Genomic DNA, 18047 nt, shown 5'->3' with positions numbered 1-18047 from the left:
ATGTAGTTCGGGCAGTGCGGAGGGCAAGCAAGGTCCAATTCTTAGGTGCCAAGCAAGTCTCCGGTCTCCAATCTGGCTTAGGGATTTGAATCGCATGTGTGAGGATCCTAATGTGATCAACAATTGCAAGGGTCACAATTTCATGACACTACAAGTACTATGTGGTAGTTGAAGGCCAATGGAAAACTAGAGGACATCTTTTGGCACCACAATCATGAGCTATGTGTTGAGAAACTTGAAAATCATTTCCATAGGCATTATGACATCTACAACATTGTCATGCTTAAGGAAGGGATTGGCTTTTGTTAGAAGGATAAATTAGTGTAACATTTATAACTAGATCACTTCAAGTGCATCTTTATTGGCTTAAAAATTCAATCGTCATTAACACATTTGAATAAATGATAGATTTCAATGACATGGATAAATTACTAACAATGATAAATTTAAAAACTAAAATAGAATTCTAATTCTTCCAAATTATAAATAGTATTTCTATATACTTAATTTTGGCCCAATTCTCATAGAATTATTATGTTCCAACAAAAAGACTTAGATATGATCAAATTCCTGGACACCCAGGATTTCAAACAAAGAAGATTTTAATAGTTTAATGATTCTAGAAAAGGACAATGGAAATATAGTGCACAGTTGATAGGTTCAGTTCCTCTGAATATAGTCCACTATAGACAGTAAGAAAACTAAAAAGATAACTCAATATCCAGAAATGATTTAAAACTAAATAGCCAATGAACATTTCAATTTTGAATAACTCTGTCTATCCTTACTGGGCTCTTGTGTTTTTACATGGATAAAACTGAAAACATTAATAAAACATGAATTGAGGATCAAAAATAATTTTATTACCAGTCGGATATTAAAAATAAATTGGGCCACAAAAGGCAGTTACATCAGGTACGGAACATTCTCCGATGGGGTTTCCTCGGAGGTGGGAGAAGTATTAGCAATGGCTTTTCCCTTATTGCAGACACCAAGCACCGTCACAGATGTCATATTCCATTGTCTAGCTTATTTCAAAGAAAATGTTGATTGTTTTTAAAATCTTTATTTGATGATAGTCATATCACTAATGAGAAGACAATGGTCGCTTAGAATAGGACCTAGATGCCACATCCTTCCTGCAGACAAAAACAAACAAACATAAGGGTTAAATTCTTAGTAACGTATTCTTCTGAACATCCTGTCAGAATTAATTGGGAGACTACACATCACATTTTACAAATTCCTATAGGAAACGGTAAATGATAATTACTAAAAGGGAATAAGATATGTTAGTGTCTTACCTCCTAGCATTCAATGATGTATGGAATCAATCAATTAATATGTGGGAGGTGGTGGAGATTTATAATAATATGGTGGTGGAGGAGAAGGAGATGGTGGTGGAGGGGATGTGTAATAATATGGAGGAGGAGGTGAGGGAAGTATTGCATACACCAAGCACCGTCACAGATGTCATATTCCATTGTCTCGCTTATTTCAAAGAAAATGTTGATTGTTTTTAAAATCTTTATTTGATGATAGTCATATCACTAATAAGAAGACAATGGCCGCTTGGAATAGGACCTAGATGCCACATCCTTCCTGCAGACAAAAGCAAACAAACAGAAGGGTTAAATTCTTAGTAACGTATTCTTCTGAACATCCTCTCAAAATTAATTGGGAGACTACACATCACATTTTACAAATTCGTAAAGGAAATCGTAAATGATAATTACTAAAAGGCAATAAGATATGTTAGTGTCTTACCTCCTAGCATTCAATGATGTATGGAATCAATCAATTAATATGTGGGAGGTGGTGGAGATTTATAATAATATGGTGGTGGAGGGGATTTGTAATAATATGGAGGAGGAGGTGAGGGAGATGGTGGTGGTGGTGGTGGTGGAGATTTGTAGTAGTATGGAGGTGGTGGAGAGGAAGATGGTGGTGGAGGGGACTTGTAGTAGTATGGAGGAGGTGGTGGCAGGCATTTATAATAGTATGGTGGGGGAGGAGATGAGAAAGGTGGTGGAGGGGACTTATAGTAGTATGGGGGTGCTGGAGAGGGTGATGGTGGTGGGGGAGATTTGTAGTAGCATGGAAGAGGAGGAGATGGAGATAGTGGTGGTGGAGATTTATAGTAGTATGGTGGAGGAGGAGATGGCGAAGGTGGTGGTGGGGATTTATAGTAATATGGGGGTGGTGGAGAGGGGGATGGTGGTGGTGGAGACTTGTAGTAGTAGGGAGGAGGAGGAGAGGGGGATGAAAGAGGAGGTGACTTATAGTAATATGGAGGAGGAGGAGATGGGGATGGTGGTGGTGGAGATTTATAGTAATATGGTGGAGGAGGTGAAGGAGATGGTGGAGGTGGAGATTTATAATAATATGGTGGAGGACGAGATAGAAATGGAGGTGGAAGGAACTTGTAATAATATGAAGGAGGAGATGAGGGAGAGGGAGGTGGAAGGGACTTGTAGTAATAAGGACGTCGAGGGGACGGAGATGGCGGAGGTGGAGATTTGTAGTAATATGAAGGAGCGGGTGAAGGAGATGGTGGAGGGGGTGAAGGAGATGGTGGAGGGGGAGATTTGTAATAATATAGAGGTGGAGGAGGTGAATATGGTTCGTATTCAGCTGAAACCAACGCTACCATAGAGAGCACAAGCGTAATAAAAATCACATTATTTATAAAGTCTATGACCTAATCAAGACGATATTGAAATTGGAGAATTATCGTACCCAAATTTATTTCAGAATAAACACCGTCGTCTGATTTATTTAAAAAAAATTTAAATGCCGTGTGGAAATTTTATGTCGACTGGTCACCCCTCACATCATATATAGGAAATTGGCATCGAGACATTTTTATAAAGAACAGACAGTTTAGTGGGACAATTGCCGTAACGAAAGTCTACGGAATGAATATAAATAAATTACGAAGGCAGCAGGACATTATACGGAAGAATTGTTGGAATGATGTGTGCAAGAATGCTTCAAACTCATATCAATTCTATTCGACTTCAATTGATGGTGCTAATTCACCTACTCTCTGCGCTAAATTCTTTTCGGAAATAGGAATAAATATATCACTTAAACAGCGATTATAATATTCTTGCTGTTGAGCTTGTGATTAATGACAATCATAAATAACTGTATAAGTTGGTACACTTGAATATATCAGCTGATTAAATTAGTGCTGTAAAAAATCTTGAGATGACATTGGCACGAATGTTTCATAGTTAATGACAATATTTAAACTTCATTGTCGGTGGTGGCTTTTGGCCTATCTCACATATTTCATTTAATTTAATTATATATTTTATTTCTTAATCTTGTTGAAAATAATTAATGTCAAATAGATATTAATATTTTTTTCTCAAGCTTAAAAACTTCTTATAAACCAACAATTGAGGATTTGTCCATTGAAATATGCAGAGTTTAAAATGTCTTGAGTTGTGAGAGAAGCAGCAGTAGAAATTAACCAACTTTGAAGGCAAGCAAACTTTGCTATTAATCATGCTTTTTGATGTTCGATGGGTTAGATGTAAAGATATGTGGTTATTTTTTATCATTATGATTAAAATTCACGAGTTTGTGATAAGGACTAACCTTTGTGATGTCAAGGTCCCTAAGTTTTGATTAGATAAAATCGGGAGAGACTCAAACCATTACAAAACTGCCAAGCAATCACATAAAAGGGTGGAATTCACACAGAGTGAGACCACAAAAAGAAAAAAAGGATAGAACCCTTTTTGAAAGAAACTTTTGACCGGAGCAACAAACTGGCAGGAGCAAGGGTCCCGACACAACAAAACCACCTAATCAGAATGAAGGGGTTTAGGAAGGAACCTAAAACCATCTTCTTGAAGAACCCCCTTACACTAGATCCAATGCAGCCAAAGGAATAGACAACATGCAACAGATTTTGAAAGGCTTCCCACAACCTTTTACTTGTAGGACCACCTGACAACTTTGGCAAGGAGGGAGACCACAACAATCTAGAGATACCCATAAAACTTGTGATAGAAGAAGCACCTAGTCCAAACAAGAAAGTGTTGAACAAAGTAACCATTGAATGGACTAGCACAAAAAATCTGAAAGGGTTTTGAAAGGCATCTCTGAACATTTGACTAGTATATAACCTTGAAAACAAAACATTATGGACCACGTCAATAGGTCATTTGTTCGTAGTAACACTAGGGATGGAAATCCTTGAATGAAAGAATGCAAGGGAAGAGGTCCCCTCCAACCACCTAGGACAAGAGAAGAGTGAAGGTCCCTAAGTTTTTGATAAAGATAAACAGATTTTACAAGGACCCGAAACCTAAAGTTTTACAACAGCTGGCCAACAGCCAAACTGGCAAGAAACAATAACAAAATAGGGGAGCAATCCCGAACAGAAACTAAAACAAAGGAAATGTAGACAAACAAGCCAAAGCAAAAGAAAAAGCTCTCAATTAAGCAAGAGCACCAAAACCTTGTTCTTTTGGATGGAAGTCCTGTTGATTTCCGAGCAAGCTCCTCCATGATGAATCTGGAGGTACCCTTGTTGCTGCTTCTGCTCCTAGTTCTGGAACTAGGTCCAGTGGTTTTGTTGTCTCTAGCAGCCATATCATCTCCTCCAAGATCTTTTACTGGATCACTGTGATAGGATCTATAATCAGCAACCATGTCATTAATCTTTGCAAGCCCCTCAATGTTGTTGTTCATGGCTTCTTTACTAATGTCGACCAGGTTCTTGAGATTTTTCTTAATCTCAGTCATGGATTCTTCCACCTTATCAATCCTTTGTTCATGGTTGCATTTCATTACCTCAACATTCTGGGAGAGTTTTTGTGTCATGTTCATGAGTTTCTCCAGTTTGTTGGGTTCAGGGGAAGCATTGAAAATGTCAATTATTTATTTAACCCCCATTTTGAGGGTGTCAATTTCGCGCTCGACCCACTTCCAGCAGCACTCCTGACTTGTGGTGGCTTCCATGACCAAATTCATCAGACTACCAGCCTTCTGATTTCCACAGCTCGCTTCATTGGCTATGGTTCCCTGTTTTTCTTTCTGGACATTGATAGGGATGTCCAGTTTAATCCCTTGGTCCGTAATCTCCGGGCTATGATCCTTAGCTGCTAGCTTTTTCTTTTTCGTGAGGGGTTCAGCCTTGGAGATCAACTTGTTGTTGGTTTTGTACTTGCTAGCTGCCCATCTGGGGGGGTTCTTGCTACCAAGCATCCTAGAAGTGACCATCGTTTCCTTTTCATCCACAGGTTCGTATTCAGGGTCATCCACAGGAACCCCACTATCATCTAGGTCCATCTCCGAGTCAGAGACATCTTGGACCTCCGTTTGCAGGACAATCTTAGCAAGCGGGGGCACAATTTCAAGGGATTTAGCGTGTTCCATGATAAGGACAATAAGTCCCTCATGAAGAACATGGTTGTTGGGGTTCTCCAGGTGCTTTTCCAGGCTATTCCCAAGGGAAGAGGCAAGATAGTAGGGAACAAAGATAATTTTACCGTGATGAAAATGATTTAAGATAGTGAAATGGTAGGAGAAGATGCTTGCATACCTGCCATCGAGGGTGATATACCTCATTATAAACTCAGCCATGTCAGCCCATGGGGCCATGAGGTCTTTTCTATTATAGCCACCATCAGCCATCTTGGTGACTCTAGAGCGCTCCTTGTCTTTGTCAAAGAAACTCGACAAGTCCTCCTCCCTAGTTTTTCTATTCCTCTAGAACTTTCTTCCAGTCATAGCCAGACCAGTGACTGTTGCTACCAAAGTTTCATCAATTTGATAATCGGCACCATAAGCCCTAAGACTCCCTTTTTTCCATCCGTTAACAAAGGTTTCCGTAATCAAAGGAGAGGGGCCATGAAGCCAGTCTAGGTAGGGGATGAAACCACCATCGACGAATTCCTACCAGATATCTTTATTCTTTTTCTACTTCTCACAAGTAGAGGGCTTTTGTCTGTTCTTATCCCCTCCCATTATTCTCCTGGTCACCAAATAATAGGAGAAGGGGCTCACTATCGCCAACCAGTCGCAGAAAATGGGCCACACCCAAAGGATATCCAAACAGTACCAGAAAAACCACACAATGATATAGGAAATCCAGTCACCAAGGAGGTTTCTAGATTTTTTATAAGGGAAAACCAAAAAGAGTCGTTTCCCTTTCAACTCAGTCATGTCATGATGAGGGATCATTGATTAGCGTAGTAATCATTACGTGCTAGATTGCACAGATTTTTGGGGAAAGCATCCCTGCTACTCCATGAGTTGGTTGCCATGTATCCCACTGCCATATTGGCCAGTATATCCGCCACCTTATTTCCTTCCCGGTATATGTGCGAGATTTTGAAATCTGTCAGTTCATTAATTATATTTTGGCAGTCCTTGATCAGGCTGGGAATCGTCCAGCTAGGATCCGTGCGACCACTCAGGCAGTTGATAGTGTTTAGCGAGTCGAACTCCAGCCACACTTTAGTAAACCCCTCTCTTTTAGGCATGTGTAGCCCAATGTGGGCAGCACTGGCTTCCATGTAGTGGTTAGTCTGGGTGCCCAGGGGGAGCACCACAGTGAAGGTCCCTAAGTTAAACAAGCCGTATCAAATTGATTTTGATTGGCAACATGTGGATAATAAACATGTTGAAAATGTGATAAGCGAAAGGATATAAACAAATCTAAAGTTCAAATTTATCTTCACTATAAGGTGGCTCTTATATCATTTTTCACCCAAATGTTCACGTACCAAAATCGTAATGATTAATATACATACTTGGCATGGGTATAGAAGTCCACTTTATGGGATTGATTTACACTACCTAGGTAAGGTGAAAGGAGGACATAATAATGATGACAGTGAATGATTTACTATGGATTTATTACTCATACGTGTCATTTATGGGATTTCTATTTTAATGAAAAATTTCATAAATAATATTAAAGATTGTTTGTAAATTATTTTGAACAATATTTCATGCAATTTTATTATCTACTTCTTCGTGCTACTATGAGAAGTGTTGGTTATTGCAAAATTTTGGTTTTCTACAAATTTTAGGATTGGAGGCCAATGTATGTGTGTGGAACCTACCATGCATGTGTCGCCAAAGAAGAATGTGGAAGTCTTGGAGATTATCGAGAGGGGTTTCTTACTCCTTTTCTCAAAGCTATCAAAGGGAAAAACTTTGAGCTCTCATCCAAATTTCTAAATAGTTGGAAGGATGACAATGTGCAGGTGGATGGTGTAAGAATTGAAGTATCTAAGGAGTTAGTCAACTATTTTATAGGTTTGAGCTATGAAGGGGAGAAATTCCCTCGTCTAAGCTATAAGAATGCTTGTGAGAAGTATATAAAATATTTCTTGAAGACAGGGAGCGGTTTGAGAGACACTAGAATGGGTTTAACTATTGAGGATTACTTGTGCCATGGGGAGTTGTGGGCTTCAACTTGATCAAGTGCTTTCCAATGGAAAGTAGGTTTTCTACCTTCCATGGTTACCAATTCCATCTTTTGAACCACCTTAGACATAATCAACTTTTTATTTTTTCTTACTTTCTATTTTCTTCTATGTTAAAATGTCTTATGGATGATGGTTACCTACCTCTCCATCAAGGGTTTATGTATGCTTTCTATGATTTTTGGCTTGTGGCTACCCCTCTAATTAAACCCATGCCTCCCTAGCATGCATCTACATCTCAACAAAACCCTAATCCCCTCTTATTGAGGGAAGGCAAAAGAATATTTCCTTTGTGGATGAAGCCCCATGCTCCTTGAAATCTAAAATTGGGAATAAACCATTATTTGAACCACCTAAAACATATAAATTTATTTTGGGTCAAGAAGTGCCCCCTTTGGTTGTTTATTTGCGTTTTGAAAAAATCTCTCCCTACTCCTCTAAACAAAAACAAAGTTGTCAAGTTCCTCCACTAAATATAAAATGGGGAATATTGAGAAAGGGAAGTCTATGAAAAAAATGTTGAAAGAAGATATGTGGTGTCCCACTCTCTCTTTGAAGATCAATATCTCTAATGAGGAGACTAAAAATGATGATACTTCTATGTGATTGGGAGAAAGATGATCCATGAGTTTAGCTAAACCTTTAGTGGTCACTATGATTTCCTTGACCCTTAAGATCCCTAGCTTTGCAAATGATAAGGACGAAGATGCTGGTGACTCCTCTTGAGAGTGTTGAGTGCATAAAGGAAGTACTCAACTTTCTCCCTAGAGACTCGCTCTCCCACTCCCCCTATAAATCCCATTTTAGTAAAACCATAGAATGCTTGAATATCTTAAAAATTATGGTAAAAAGGAGGAGAAACCATTTAAAGAAAAACTATAAAATGATGATTTGACTATAAAAGAAGATAACTAGAAGTTGAGATTGAAGACCTTCAAATTTGTATGGATAATATTGCATATTTCCAAGATTGTATGGGTTGTGTCAATTGTAGCGATATAATTATCTCAATTCTATAGGTAATATTGTTAAAATTACAAATGCCCTAATACAAAAGACTATCACGAGGGTCATGATAGTGGGGTGAAGAGAGTGAAAAAAGAATAAAAGAAGCAACAAATTGGTTATTAAGAGGAAAGTAAATGTGACTACCCCTGCTATGGAATGTGATTCTACTTTGGACTAAATGGTGGATGACTAGGACTCAATTATTAGAGTCCTATATGCTTGATGTTTTATTTATTGAGCTCTCGGTAGGAGTTAGGAGTTTTTACACTAAATCTAACAAAATAAAGATAAGTAAGCTTCCACAATTTTTCTCTTCAACTAAAAATAAAAATAAATTCTAAACATGTTGTGGTGATTGGTGTTGGAGTTGTAGTATAATTTATAGATGAAATAATGAAAATAATAATTTGGTGACTTATAGACTACAATTTATGTGTACAAACAACTTCCAAGAATGCAAAGCTTTGATCTAAGGGGTACATATAGGCTCAAGAGGAAGGTTTAAATATTATAGTAATTTGGTGATCTAAAGCTAATTGTAAAGATAAATTTACACTATACTCATGCAACATTACAAAAAATTATCTTACCACTTATCTTGTACATAGAAACTAATTTAAATTGTTGATTCCTTCAATTTATAAAGCACACTAAGAAGAGAGAGCCACATAATTTATGGACTCTATGTGGTAATAAATTAACAACATGATATTAGAAAATTCAAGTCTCATTATTCATACATAATGTAAAAATGATCAAGTGTTTAATGACCACACATCACAAACTTCTTCATCACTCCTACTGTATTGAAAAAATAAATCATTAAAGAAAAAGAAAATGCATGCTGATATAATTATTTTTATATTCAAAATATAAAATTAAATAAAATGTGAGGTGGGACAATTGCCGTAATGAAAGTCTACGGAATGAATACAAATAAATTACGAAGCCAGTAGGACATTATAAGGAAGAATTCTTGGGGTAACGTGTGTGAGAATGCTATTGGCCTATCTCAGATATTTAATTTAATTTAATTATATATTTTGTGTCTTGATTATGTTGAAAATAATTAATGTCAAATAGATATTAATAATTTTAACTCAAGTTTAAAAAATTCTTACAAACTATTAATAGAGAATTTGCTCTTCAAAATATCCAGAGTTTAAATGTCTTGAGTGGTGAGAGAAGCAGCTATAAAAATTAATCAATTTTGAAGATTGACAAACTTTGCTATTAATCATGCTTTTGAATAACTTATCTATCCTTTCTTTCGTTCATTGGGTTAGATGTAAAGATATGTGGTTATTATTTATCATTATGATTATTCATGAGTTTGTAGTAAGGATCAACTGATCTTTTGTGATGTGAAGGGCCCTAAATTAAACAAGCCATATCAGATTGATTTTGATTGGTAGCATGTGGATAATAAACAAATTGGAAAAGGTGATAAGAAAAAGGATATTAAAAATCTAAAGTTCAAAGTTATCATCACTATGAGGTGGAACTTATATCACCTTTCACCCAAATGTTTATGTGCCAAAATCCTAATGATGATTACATACTTGGCATGGGTACAAAAGTCCTCTTTATGGGATTGATTTAGACAACCTAAGTCCTCTTTATTTACTCCTTTAAATAAAGATAAATTTGGCAAGTTCCTCCACTAAAAATAAAATGGGGAAGATTGAAAAAGTGAACTCTATAAAAAAAAATATATCGAAAGAAGTCATGTGTGTCCCACTCCCTCTTTGATAATACATATCTCTGATGGGCATACTACAACGAATGATTCTACTATGTCACTCGGATAAATATGATCCATGAGGTTAGGTAAACCTTTAGTGGTGGCTAAGATTGCCTTGAGAAAGATTCTGATGACTCCTCTTAAGAGAGTTGAGTACACGAATTGCTTGACCTTCCCTTGGGAGACTCCCTCTCCCATACCCCTTAAAAATACCACTTTAGTGAAGCCATAGAATGCTTGAATATCTTAAACATTATGGTGAAGAGGAGAAACCATAGAAATTAAAGCCATAAAATGAAGAGTTGACCATCAAAAAGGATAACTAGCAAATTTTATCTACTGAGATTGGAGACCTTCAAATTTTTATGGATAATATTGAACATCCTCATGATTGCATGCTTTGTATTGATTGTGGGGATATAATTGTCTCTCTTGAAAATTTTATGGGTAAAATTGTTAAAATTACAAATGTCCTAATACAAAAGACTATTGTGGGGGAGGTGATAGGAACTAATATAGATATCTTAAATACATCTATCTAAATAAATGTTAAGACATATCATTTGGGATTATTTTATTTTATTTAAAATTATTTTATTTTATTTTAAATTATATTTACTTCATACACAAATATTTATATTGTATTATATCCACATTATTTATTTTTTCTTTGATAGAAATTTTTGAATTGTAATTATGAAATGGTGGATTATTTTTAAATATCTTTGTTTTTAATTAATATTTATATATAAAACTTATAATTATGTTTTATATGGTATTTATTTTAAAAATATTAAGTTTATAATTAATATTAATATTTTGACATATGAATAGTTGTCAAATTTAAGTTAAAAGATAAAAGTTAACATTAACACATTCATACCGTGAGGCTAGTGGATTGTTGTGTTCAAGTTCTTTTAGGTCAACCCTTAGAACGACAAAATTTGAAGTCTTAAAAATGAGCAAAGATGACACTCTTCACTAATGAAAATGTGCTAGAATAATAACGTAAATTTAGTTTCCTTTTAGCATCTCAAATCAAAATATACTTACAATGACACTCCTTGATATAGATAAAATTTTCATTGAATTTCTATACCACAAATGAATGTACATTGAATGTCTTAAAATACCACCATATAGCAATAAGTCATGTGAAACATGTAATTGATCATTGTAGCAAGTAAATGGTCATGAGAATCAACCCAATTTTAATTCATTTTTTTTGAATTTTGAATTAGTTTTGCATGATGCAAGATTGATCCCACACATTATGAAATCGAGCCAAGACATGTAAGTGCTAATATCAAGTTGACAAAGATAGGTATACTAGAATATAAGGATAGGTATGAATATATAGAGAGTTAAATGCATTTGAATGACTATAAATGAAGAGGAATAATAGATCAAAGAATGAATCTTTACACAAATGAAATTACGTTTTCCTTTTCGGACCATGCTGATCATGTTGTATCTCTGTCTCTCTGCTGGTTCATTCTGTTTCTACTCTGTTTTCAAATTGATTCACAAGAAATGGTGGAATTTCAACTAAATTACAAGAATCTAGTCCAAGACTGTTAAGACTATTAAAGTTGGGCATCCAGGTTGAATCAATCCTCACAGTCAACCGATTGTGAGAAAGGTCCATGTTTTCTAATCTAGTGAAATTATCAAACGAGGAGAAGGAAATGTGGCCACTTAACCTGTTGGAACTCAGGTCGAGGGATGTTAACCGCACAAGCTTTGAAATTGAGGATGGAATTGTACCATTCAATTTGTTTCCAGCTAAGTTAAGACTATCAAGAGCGGAAAGGTTACCTAAAGAAGGGGGCATCACCCCTGTTAAGTAGTTGCCTCCCAGGCCCAAGGTAACAAGTCTAGAGAGATTAGCTATGGAAGGAGGAAGTTGTCCTGATAACCCACAATCATACAACTCGAGATTTGTAAGATTGGCAAGGGTGGTAATAACTTCACCCCACTCGCTTGATGCTTCTTCTGGATATATGTTCACTCCATTAAGAAAGAGGTGCTCCAATCTGGTTAGATTTTGTAGCCAACTTGCAAACCTTGGCGTCTGCAATCTTTGCCAATCTGGATCATCGGAGCTTACACCTACATCTAGGTAGCGTAGATTTCGCAAATTTCCCAAAGTCCTTGGAATTTAACCTTTCCAGGTACCACGAGACAAGTCCAGACGAGTGAGCCTCCTCAACTTTCCAATATCGGACGGGATCTTAGTAAGAAAATTCTCGCGGAGATTGAAATCTTGTAAATATTCAAGTTTAAACAAAGAGGAATGAATCTCACCTTGCAAACCGAAATCAGAGAGATCCAGTCCTGTAACATGGCTGCCTAAATCATGGCTGCAAGTGACACCTCTCCAATAGCAGCAATTGAATCCTTGCCATGACTGAAAGCTGTTGTAATCACTTTTAACAGCCCCCATAAAATCTAAGAGATAATTTCTTTCATACAGTGGGCATGCAACTGAAACACGAGTAGAGCTCAGCCATATGAGCAACAAGAAAATCATTTCCCTTGGATTTCCTTTAGCAGAGCATTCATGTTTTCTCAGGTAGGTAGTTGAATGCTTGAAAATGTTGTAATGGCTGTTTAATAGCAGTTTTTACGCGACAGTGTTTAACACGGCCAGTTGCGCATCTCCCTCCACGTGTCGCCGGTATTAATACTTCCAACAAGAAGATCCAGTTTTAGAATCAAAATGATTTTGTTTCCTCCTCCTTGAATATTCGGTATTTTCAAATTAAACTAGTTATTGAATCTTGGTGTTCAGTAGGTACGTTCGATAGGTGTGAGGGGCGATTGGAGAAAAATTTGATATTTTTGCATACATTTGTATAGTGGACGAGGTCAATTGGTAAGCCATTTAGTAAATGATGTTGTTTGTGCAACATTAGAGTGAATTCAGAAACGATAGCTTCAAATCAATTATGCGTCCACTTACAAGGATCTAAACACGATTGAAACAAAATCTTTGAATCAAGAAGAAACACATAAAAGAAATGGTATCATATCAAATAGATCATGTTCTATCCAAAATCAATGCAAGATAATAAATCCGCTGACATCTCCTAGATAGTCAACACATAATAATGTAGCAAAAATCTTAAAGTAAAACATTACAGTTGAGCCATTCCAACACCTCTAGTCCTAGTGCCCGTTGGTGGGTAACTATGTTATTAGAAACAAAAACCACAATGACAATGACAATGTGACAAGAAATATAATATTTAGAGATTGCATATTAAAACGGGTTTTATATACATATTTTCAAAAATAAATTTATTATAAAATTTCATCCTCCATTAATAAAGATATGAGTTCAAATTAAAATTTTACTTAACTTTATTAATTGGTCCCACTTCCTCTATTAATTAAATAGATGTTTATTTATTTAATTGATTCATTACCATTTTCCCTCCATAACATGTCATTTATCTCTTGATATTTCTATAACTACCCCCTTCATATTTTATTATTTTCTCTACCTACCCTCTAATCTTAGGATTAAATGACATTAGGATTATTCTTAAGATAAAATTACTAAGTTTGCATTGTCAGACCCTTGCACCTACAAAACTATTCTAGTTTCTCATAGACATGTTGCCATAAGAGCATTAGTATCTAGTTAGTTGAAAGAATAGTATACATGTATAAATATAAAGTATAAACATGTTGTAAACTAAAATAGAAATAATTTAGTTCATAACATTTTAGTTACTTGTCAATAGTCAACTGGCCATTAAAGTTATTAGTTCTATAGAATTAATCATTGCATGTATACAAACATTCAAAAAGGTCAATTATGATTATAGTTCAAATATCAAGGTTCTTGCCTTAGTATAAAATATAATGTTTCTAGGGATGCAACATTGCATTTATTTAAATATTACATGGCATAACAACATGTCCAACAAACATGTACCAAGTCAACAAATATAAAATTGGTAAGGAGTTAGAAATCTACGTTTTGAAGTTAAGGTTGATTTGTGTTCTAGAGAAATCTAAAAGTAAATTGAGGATAAAAAATGGTACTCTTGAGGTAGAATGGAAGTGGCGGTGAATGAGTGTATAACAATTGTTAGTGGACAAATGTATAGGGACAAGTGTAAATGTCAATAGGATGGATATGGTAGGAATCAATTTATTCATGAGCGAAACCTAATACAAAAGTGTGTCACTTGTCAATATATCATTTATTTGAGACTTTCAATAAAAATGAACAAATTTAAACTAGATAATAAATAGCATAAATAAAGATTTTTCAACCCCACGCACACACATATACACATATATACATATACATATACATATACACATACATACACTTGAACAATTCCAAATACCAACTTCTTGATTTAAATATTTTTATAAACAAATATTGACTAACATTTAAAAAAAAATTATTGTAATAATTATTACTATTATTTTTTAATCAAGATTAGTTGAATTGGGCCATTGACAAAGGACCACATCTCAACATAAACAATGAACAATGAATGCTTAATCAACTATCCTATCCTTAAAAGAGTTGAAGATTCGCTTGTTGAGGATTTCTAAACTCTTTGAACAGGTCAAAACATCGTGCCTATATATCTATGTTTTTTGATCAACAAAGATGAAATGGAAATAGGTTCCTTTCGATTCTCTGAATAGTCTTCAGATTCGATTAAAAAATGAAGATTTTCTGTGTTTCCCAAAGTCATCTCATGAGTTACAAGTTTTAGTTGATGAAAACTGAAAAACCTTTTTCTTCATTTCTTGTTACTGGTATAAATAAATGATTGCGATCGATCATTATGAAGAAAAAAAAAAGGCAGGGGGCTTTCAAGGGAATATGCATCTGTCATAAAGTAGAGTTTGAGATAGTTTTTTTAAGGAAGGATTTTCACAATATTTAATTTGCAGTTGGAAAAATACAGAGGTTGTTGTGTTACAGCTCTGAATTGATTAAAAGTTTCATTTAAAACCCTTTATAGGTGTTTAGTTCTTATCTTTCAAAAATTGCTTTTTACCATTAAACTTTGCAGATTCATGAAAGCTTATTATGATATCTTTCTATTGCAAACACAAGGGTTTTTTGAGAGAAAATTATATTCTTTGTTTTGTACAGAGACTATCTTTTATATGACAAATACTGGCATTCATAGTATGCATTGTGTAAAGGGCTATACTGCATCTGTTATTGTGTACTATTAGGATGTTGTGATTCCAATAGTTAATTGCAATTACAGGACCCTGAAAGTATACAATGTTTGTTAAGAAATTCATTGAAAGGAGTTGTTGCTCCTATGAAAGTTGGAACTTTTGATCTGGAGGTGTAGAGTTGAAGCTCCACCATTGTAAAGAGTTGGTGCTCTTTGATGGAATAAAATGACTAGTTTCGAGTGGTTTTTTATACCCCAAGAGGGCTTTTTCACTCAGGAAAATTTGTATGTTATGTGGTCACTTATGTGAATATCTGTTACTGTCTATGTCATTTTAGTTCATGTCTTCAAACTCATTAAGTGTCATGCTTTGATACTTTCTTTGGTCATAATCATTTTGTTAATATGATGTTGAGTTCATGTCTTCATATTCATTAAGTGTCATGCTCTGATACTTTCTTTGGTCATAATCATTTTGTTAATATGATGCTATATTATGTTTGAACAACTGCATGATTCTTGAAATCATATTAAATACAAAGCAGTAAAAGTATTGTTCAATATGTTTCATATTAACAATGATAAACTTTGTTTAAAAGGTTGATGCGTGTCAATTTGTGTTGACATGATATCTATCTTAATATTGTTCATGTATGATGTTTCGAAAGAAGTTGTCATGATATTCATGGTAGTCTAGTCAAAAGTATTATACCAAAGTCCTTTATTCTGAATGTGTTTTTTCGCATGTTGATCATCATTCAAAGTTCTCAAAATTATTCAAAGTTTATTGAAATTGGTTTACCACTGATTCACCCCCCGCCTCTTAGTGGTATTGTACTCCAACAAGTGGTATCAGAGACAAACCCTGTCTAACTGTCTTAGGGGATTCCTGGTAGTGGAGTACTTGTGATGGCTAAATGCAAAAAAAATAAAAGTGTTAAGTAAAAAGATGATCAAAAAATCCGGGTCAAGTCTAGTGAAGGTTTGTGTCAAGAAAAATCTTTGCTAAGTGATGAGTGTGAAGCTGATTTGGAAGGAGATCTTGTTGTTGCTCTTGATGTTATTAGGGATCTTAAAGGAGAAAACCAGGAACTCAAGGTTCAACTTGTGAAATCATAAAAAATGGAAGAAGAAACCAGCCTAAAATTGAAAAACACAATAGAATCATGTCAAAATTTGACATTAGAAGTTGAGGAAAATAAGAAAATAATAGAAGTAAGAAAGTCAGATTTGGAAGTTAAAACAAGTGAGTGTCAAAAGCTAGAAGCAGAGATAGTTTCTTAGAGAAAGGAACTAGAAAAGGTGTCCTCCAAATTACACAAGAATCTTCAATTTGAAGAAAGCACTGGTAGATTGAATGACATGCTGAATCAGAAAAAATATCACAAAGACATTTTTGGTTTAGGTTTTGAAAAAGGACAATGTTTTGGTGTTCAAGATAAATCTAAATAGGAAATAGTATTTGAAACAAAAGATGGAAAAAGTTTCAAAGTTAGGCAAACTCCAAGAATAAAGATAGATCTGAATTATCATGCTACTACTCCAGAAACATAAAAAAAAGTTGCGCGTGAAAAATAACACAAACACACCAATAGAGGTGGAAGAAGAAACAACTGGTTCACAAGATATTCATCTACTAGACAACATCACTCAATGAGGTATAATTATACTCAATTTCATGGTTATTGCTATGCTTGTCATTTTTATGGACATAGAGAAAGAGATTGTAGAATTTTTATTAGAAATAGTCTTAGAAGGACTAATGATAAAAATGCTTATAAGCTATCAAATCAGGATAATGGTATGATATGTTATCACTGTCAGAGAGTTGATCATGTTGCAACTAATTGTTGGAATGGCAGTAGAATCTCTTGCAGGGTGCATAGAAGAAATTTGAAACAAAGGGAGATAGATGCCAATGCATACACTGAAGAATTCCATAAACTAAGTTTGAGTGCTAGGAAGCATGAGAATGAAGTGGAGAAATTGGCAAGATACATGAATGGACTTAGGAAAAACATACAAGATGAAATAAGCATCCTCACACCAAAAATTGTTCATAAGTGTCAGTTGGCATTAAGGGCAGAGGAAAAGACCAAAAGGAGAAGTGAGCGAAATCGGAAACATAGAGGTGGTAAGAATTTCAGAGGTAGAGGAACCTTTGGCAGAGGGCATAATGCTACAATAAATGAAGAACATCAAAACCAAGAAGGAAGTAGGGACTCACAAGGAGGAACTTATAGAGGATCCTTTAGAGGAAGAAGCAATTTTAGGGGCAGGTTTGGAAGCTTAGGGAGAGGAAATATAGTCTTCACCGGTAGGTGTTATCATTGGAACCAAGTTGGACATACCATGAGTAGGCTCTCGGGAAAAGCCTCAAGTTCAACAAGCTCATACATGGGCGAAAGAAGAACTCAGTTAGTGCAAGAGGAGGATACTCAAAGTGAGACCTCTCCAATCAGTAAGGCAGGGCCAGTGACAAATGGAGAAAATTTAATAATGAGAAGAACAATGCTAAAGATACCCCAAGCTCAAGAGCCACCATAGAGGAAAAGTTTATTTAGGACCACTTGTAAGTCACATGGGAAAATTTGTAAGGTGATTGTGGATTCTGGTTCCACAGAGAATATTATCTTAGTTGAAATGGTGGATAAGCTCAAACTGAAAAGA

General features: G+C 35.2%; 1 protein-coding gene across 1 annotated transcript; it reads right to left on the bottom strand.

Moving 5' to 3' along the window:
- Window positions 1-1338: 1338 nt before the first annotated feature.
- Window positions 1339-5310, bottom strand: LOC131037800 (extensin-like). The gene is made up of 4 exons (XM_059211414.1): window positions 4965-5310; window positions 1809-2646; window positions 1552-1602; window positions 1339-1438 (listed from the first exon to the last, which is right to left on the bottom strand). The coding sequence occupies exons 1-4, from the start codon at window positions 5308-5310 to the stop codon at window positions 1339-1341; spliced, it is 1335 nt and encodes a 444-aa protein (XP_059067397.1).
- Between the last annotated feature and the right edge of the window lie 12737 nt (window positions 5311-18047).

Source organism: Cryptomeria japonica, chromosome 1, assembly GCF_030272615.1.
Source record: "Cryptomeria japonica chromosome 1, Sugi_1.0, whole genome shotgun sequence".
Lineage (NCBI taxonomy): Eukaryota > Viridiplantae > Streptophyta > Pinopsida > Cupressales > Cupressaceae > Cryptomeria > Cryptomeria japonica.
This window is presented reverse-complemented; position numbering and strand designations above follow the sequence as displayed.